The following is a 7,500-nucleotide window of genomic DNA, read 5'->3' on the forward strand; positions in this document are numbered from 1 at the left end:
TCTTAAAATGAGATTTATATGTACTTGCTGCAGTTTTTTAAACAGTTTACACAACCATACAATTGTATTGGGCTTTCCCTTTTATAACAAAAATGTTCCCGCTACCTAAAACAGTTCAGTTTAACTGGCCTTTGACAAAATAAAAATTGTAGTTAAACAAAGGTTACCGCTTTTCTGTTTGTTTGTTTTTTATTTTCAATAAAATATTTCGATTTCATTTACCATGAAACCTAATGCATTTTTACTACTTCTTACTAAATCCAAAAAAAAATTATGGTATTTTTGATTTTAAGATGTTATTAGCAGAACTTGTTTTTAAAATATATCAGTATATTTTTGAAATTTACATATCTTATATTTATAGCACTAGTATTAGTTTAGTTTTTAAAATTAAATAAAATTTAAATTCGGCTTTTAAAGCATTTACTTATTCATCGTGTTATTTTGATTCAATTATAAAAGTTTGGTTCGTTTTATAAAAAATATAATGAAATTCTTCTACATAAAATTTAACAGCAAAGGGAAAACCCAAACATAACATTTATAACTCAAAGTTGAAAGATTATTTTTGTATTGACATCTTTATTAACTACAAAAGCACATTAATAGCGTACCGTTTGGTTGATATCACAAAATTTTACTAATTAGAATTCTGGGATTGATATTCAGACAAACAAATCATTTTTGTAAGCAAAGCCGCTCTATGAAGTGCAATGTATTTTTTATAAGACTTGTGACTGTGATATAAGTTTATATTGGCATTGGAAAAAAATTTGAAAGAGGTTTTTTGTTGGTAAAAATGATCCTGAAGCATTTTTAAAAAATAATTTTTTTTTAATTTGTCAACAAGATAAAATGATGGATTGAGTGTCATAAACAAAAAAGGTGGAAATAAATGTAAGTAAGATAAATAGGATTTAAGTAAAACTAACTGCAACTAATAAAACTAAGCCTTTTTAAGAAAGGACAGAAAATTTTGATATCTGTTGCATTTAAAATATTATTTTAACTTGGAATACAATAAATGGAATTGGTTCTTCTGTGGATACTTATTATTTACGTACACATGTCAACCATTTAATGAAAAATGATATGCCATTGGACATAACTGGCACAATTATGTCTAATGCATTATTAGTAGTCAAAAAAGCATTATTAGTAGTCAAAACAGCAACATACAGCTAAAAAAACTGTTAAAACAGCAGGTTACAACTGGATTGCAAATTATCTTGGTAGTGCACACATAACATTTTTACTTTTTATATTTTGTTAAATAGTTACGTAGTTAATATGCCATCAACTTTTGATAAGATATATATATATATATATATATATATATATATATATATATATATATATATATATATATATATATATATATATATATATATATATATATATATATATATATATATATATATATATAATATATCATACATATATATATATATATATATATATATATATATATATATATATATATATATATATATATATATATATATATATATATATATATATATATATATATATAATATATAATATATATATTAATATATATTATATATATTTATATATATATATATTATATATATATATATTATATATATATTATATATATATATATTATATATATATATATATTATATATATATTTATATATATATTATATATATATTTATATATATATTATATATACATTATATATATATATATTATATATATATATATTATATATATGTATTATATATATATATATTATATATATATTATATATATATATATATATATATATGTATTATATATATATTATATATATATATATATATATATATATATATATATATATATATATATATATATATAATATATATATTATTAGACCATTTCAAAATTGTATATAAAAAAAATAATTTTTGAACTTTATTTGGGCTACCCTTTAATTTGATGTGGTTTGTGGTCAGGAAAATTAGTTCAAAATTGCAAACTTAAATACTTTTTAGCAGGTCCCTATTATTTTGAAAAAAGAAGTTTTTTCAAAAGTATGTCATGTTGGGTCTTAAAAGTATCGAAATTATATAAAAATTTCAAAAAAAATGATAGTTTCATACTACAATTATTATTTTAGATTTATATGCACAAAAACTATGGTTTTTTAACTAGAAATAAAAAAAGTACGTTTTTACAAGTTTTTAATAAAAATAAAAAAATTTTAATTTATTTTTTATAAAACAACTATTATTTTTGAAATTTATATATTATTTTGCTTCTTTTGAGTACCAGGTTGACTTACTTTTAAGGAACTTTTTTTTTTTAATTTTATGACCCCATTGAAAAGTAAACTTAATTGAGCTGTTACTAAATATTGGAATAATGCTTTGAAACTTTAATGATTTACTTTTTTTTTATTTACAATTACCAACATTTAAACATCTTGCCACTTAATTTTTAAAAAATATTTTTTTTGAACTGGTCTAGAATACATATATACATACATACATACATATATATATATATGAATATATATATATATATATATATACATATGTATACATATATATATGTATGTATATATATATACACACATATATGTATACACAGGGTGAGGCATAAAGGACGGACGTTTTTGATGTGGCTATAACTCACCACTAGGTTGAGTGAGAGATGTGAGGTAGGCGGGGTTATGTTTGTGAGGTCTAAGCATTTGTTTTATTTTCGTTTCAATTGAAGCTATGGAGCCTTGGACGATAGAACATCGCGTTTTTGCGTACGGCAGTTTTGTCAATAATAACGAGTCTATCACAGCCGTTCAATGTGAATTTTGTTGTCATTTCAATATTCACAGAAATCAAGCTGTTCCCGCTCGTAACACTATCTTATGTTGGGTTGAAGCACTCCGTACACGAGGTACACTAGTGAACTAAAGACCACCAGGGGCTTCATGATTGGCACGTACCCATATATATATATATATATATATATATATATATATATATATATATATATATATATATTTACCATGAAACCTAATGCATTTTTACTACTTCTTACTAAATCCAAAAAAAAATTATGGTATTTTTGGTTTTAAGATGTTATTAGCAGAACTTGTTTTTAAAATATATCAGTATATTTTTGAAATTTACATATCTTATATTTATAGCACTAGTATTTTATATTTATAGCACTAGTAATTTACATATCTTATATTTATAGCACTAGTATTAGTTTTGTTTTTAAAATAAAATAAAATTTAAATTCGGCTTTTAAAGCATTTACTTATTTATCAGGCAAGCCATGCTGCGTAGTCCAAGTCGATCTGCTCGGAAACATTCCTCCGAACTTGCCCTCACTAATCGTTCGGTAAGGCATATTTTGCACTAATACTAGTGCTATAAATATAAGATATGTAAACTGCATTTTCACCCTTATAAATTGGCCGTTGTGCAACAGTTGGAGCGCGGGGATTACGCAGCGCGACTGAATTTGGCACATGAGATGGAAGCAATTATTGAGCAAAACGACAACCTTATTTTATTCATGAGTGATGACGCTCATTTCCATCAATACAAGAACTAAAGGAAGCTATTCGAGTGGAGGTTGCCCAAATCGACAGAGCTATGTTGGAATGTGTGGATGCCAACTTCCAAGAATGCCTTCGGAAATGCATCACTGATAATGGACACCACATGGCAGATGTTGTTTTCCACATCTGAAATTTTCAAATGCTATTTGTATATGTACCTGAGTATGTGAATACATTTATAATTAATATTTAACGATTTTATGATTGTTTTAAAAATGTCCGTCCTTTATGCCTCACCCTATATATATATATATATATATATATATATATATATATATATATATATATATATATATATATATATATATATATATATATATATATATATATATATATATATATATATATATATATATATATATAGGATTTTTGAGAGCTCTTCATAGTGTTATTTTGATTTATATATAGGTTAGGATCAGTATTGTTTCATATAATTGTTTAATAATTATAATGATAGCAATTTATTTTGTTTTAGTTTGTCATCTTTGCCATGTTTTGGTTAAATGTTTGATAGAAATTAAACAGGTAAGATACAGATTTCCAATGAAAAATTTTATTTGCTTTTTAGTGATTTAAATAAATAAGATTATGGAATTTATCAACTTTCATTTCCCGAAAAAATTGTCCAAAATCCAAAATAAAATACTATTGAAGTTTTATTGATATTATATACATAACATATGTAAAGATATTGTACACTATAACAAATAAAAGGATTTTAACAAAAGCTAACAATTTTAAAAACATCAAAATACCATGAGAGATTTGTTGAGTATGTGTCATGATTTTGACACTTATTTTATTAATGTTCTCAGGTAAATAGTCCTAATAAGCTGCGGATGGTCTAAAAAAAAAATTATGGTCTGAAACTTAATAAAGAAAAAATTTAATAAGACAGAAAGGTGCTGCTGAGGAGGCAAAAAAAAAAAAAAGAAAAAAAAAATGCCTATAGCTAGAAAAAACTTTGTTTATTTTAACAATAACAAATCTTTTTTGCTATGTTTATTTTTTTATCATTTTTTGCTATAAATGGCCAGATAAAAAAATGGAAAATATATTGTGTTAAGAGGTGGATTTGAACTCTTTAAAAACAACAACAACTACAGCACATTAAACCACTGATCTTTTAAATTTATGCATGTAATTGAAAAGCAAACCATTTTATAAACTCTTATACAGATTGCAATTAATCAACACTTTTCAAGTGGGTTCTCTAAATAAGCGCAGCTTTGTTGCATAGGTATAAAGTAATGCTTATATATTAACACATATGTTATATGCAAATGTAAAAAATCCACTTATAATGTTTTATACAGGATTGTTTGTGATATAAGAAAACTTTTCTAATAATTACAAGTCTTTTTTGCTCAAGCTATTTTGTTTTAAATTTTGTATATATATTATCTTATTTTAAAAATTTGACAAGGTTGAAAAAACATAAAATGTATTGTCTCATCCAAGTAGAAACTTTGAAACTTCAACTTTAGATTTGCCCCTCTCTTGATAATTTAAGAATTCTGACCAAGAAAGAACTTATAATGAAATAAAACTGCCAACAATCATAACAGATCATATTATTAAACTATAATGTTCATTTCACCTAAACAACGTATTTATTTAAAATCTTTTAGACTATTAAAAATGACAGGTGCAGCTTTTTTGTAAATGGTTGAAGCCAAAATTTGTTTGTGTATGTGACATCATTTTGCGGCAAAAAACTAGTAAAAACAAACTTAAAGTAAGATTTTATTTAAATTATTTAGGAAAATTTCTTTAATAAAAATTTATAGAATATATTTTAATGGGATATATTCTAATAAAGAAAAATATAGTAATGACATATGTTGTTTCTTTAAAACTATTTATTTATTACTATTGTAATAAATAAAAACTATTATTCATGAGTTTTATATCTTTTCTTGCGAGTTTTATATCTTTTCGTGCAAGTTTTATATCTTTTCTTGCGAGTTTTATATCTTTTCTTGCGAGTTTTATATCTTTTCTTGCGAGTTTTATATCTTTTCTTGCGAGTTTTATATCTTTTTTTTCAATTGTATGCACCATAATAAAAATTAATCAAAAAATGTAAAATAAAGATAAATGAGAATATATAAAATAAGATAAATGCAAAAGTAAACTTTATGTATAAAATTTATTTTTGCCACAAATTGGCATCACTGCGCAAAATTTTTTTTACTTAACTTTTTGATAAGCACTTTATAGCTAAAGCCGTATCTATAGTTTTTAATGGTCTAAGATCTTCTTAGTTCTGCCATTTGTATAGCATTATGTACAAATGTCTTTAGCATATGTTGAGTTTGTAGGCAGTATATGGAACAATTGTGTATAATATATCTATAAAATTAGAAAGCTTTTGAATTTTATTTTAGGAATTAAGTATTCCAGTATTTTAACAGTTATTTAATAGTATTTTATTAGTACTTAAATAATATTTAATAGTATTTTTACAGTTAACATTTTAGTTTAAAAGAAATCATTTTTGCTTTACTGTAATTTTTTTTTGCTATAAACATATGAGCAAGATTTTTAAAAATTCAAAATTTATTACACAAAGGGAAGGTCTTAAACCATTCTCCCCCCCCCCCTCAAGTTGAGCCCATAAGAGTAAAAGTGGACCAAGTTCATATTTCTATATTGTTAGAAATAAGCGTTCTTAGTGTTTGCATATATTATAAATCAGCCATATGTAATATTATTGATGTCTAGTATCATTTTAAATCTTTTTTTTTAGACAACAAGATATGTGAAATGCACAAATAAATTTTTGAATAATTATTAATAATATAATAATAGTTATGGACTTGGTCCATTTTTTCTCTAAACATAATCAACAAATCGCTAAATCATTTAGGTGTAAACTCATGAACAAATTTCATATTATTCGTTTACAATAGCAATTCAAATTAAGACAAGTAGTACAAATTCATACTATGTTGTAAAAAAACACAATTACTATTTACTAATTGTCGGCAAAAATAGTCCTCATTATTACAAACAGTACAATTAAAACCACACGAATTTACTGATCATCATCGCCGCTGTCATCGAGCAGTTCATCTTCTAGTACATCCTTGTTGTGACCGCTGTGTTCCAGTTTCATTAGATCTGAGTATTTTTCTTTGCTTTTTGTTGCTCCACAGTACAGTGGAGCCAAACTCACTTCACTAAGATTCGTTTGACGTCCGCGTTTCGCTAGCGAAATGAAACTGAATGATGCGTCATCATCTAAAGAGTATTTAAAGAACAGTTTGTATGGCTCGTTCTTTCTAAGTTGCAGCCATTGCATATCCAGCCAGATGACCTTCTGATCACTCTCATACACTTTCCGATTTGTAATTAATTTCAATAAGGGCTCCACACTCTTGAAATTATCAGTGCTTAATCTTGCAACACTGAAGCGCTTCTTCATAGAGCAGTTCTCAATCAATTTGTACCACTGTTCTGGCATGAAGATCTCTGTAGATTTTGGTTTTGCTCTCTCAATTATTCCAAAATCTGCATCGTTAGGCAAATAAGAATGCCCAATTGCACTCTTTTTGGGGTTCGACTGAATCCTGTATGCATTTTTCTCTATACATATCGTACATAGTGGATACCGTCAAATGAGCAGGTAGAAAGCGGCGAGATGCACTGTGACTTCTAGTATAGTGACTTTCGTATGTGGGAAACATGCGAATATGATCTTTAATGCGAGTGATGTGTTCCTCATGAATGCGTTGTGTCTTGTGATCATATTTTCCTCGTCCATCTTTGCCTGACACACCACCATTCTCCCGTTGGTTGACTAACACACGATTTAGTCGACCGCTGCTAATGTCAAGTATCGCCAAGAAGTATGGTTTGCAAACAGTAACAGGCTTATTATCTGCAAACACAGAATATACTCGTGCAAAATC

General features: G+C 25.6%; 1 protein-coding gene across 1 annotated transcript in view; it reads left to right on the top strand.

The window, feature by feature from the left end:
* Positions 1-7,500, top strand: part of LOC100207009 (COP9 signalosome complex subunit 3) — a 52,767-nt gene that overhangs the window by 7,817 nt on the left and 37,450 nt on the right. The window contains exon 3 of the mRNA XM_065804544.1: positions 4,059-4,108. Within this exon, the coding sequence (XP_065660616.1) occupies positions 4,059-4,108 (50 nt within the window). The remainder of the gene's footprint in view (positions 1-4,058; positions 4,109-7,500) is intronic.

This window comes from Hydra vulgaris, chromosome 09 (assembly GCF_038396675.1).
Source record: "Hydra vulgaris chromosome 09, alternate assembly HydraT2T_AEP".
Classification (NCBI taxonomy): Eukaryota; Metazoa; Cnidaria; class Hydrozoa; order Anthoathecata; family Hydridae; genus Hydra; species Hydra vulgaris.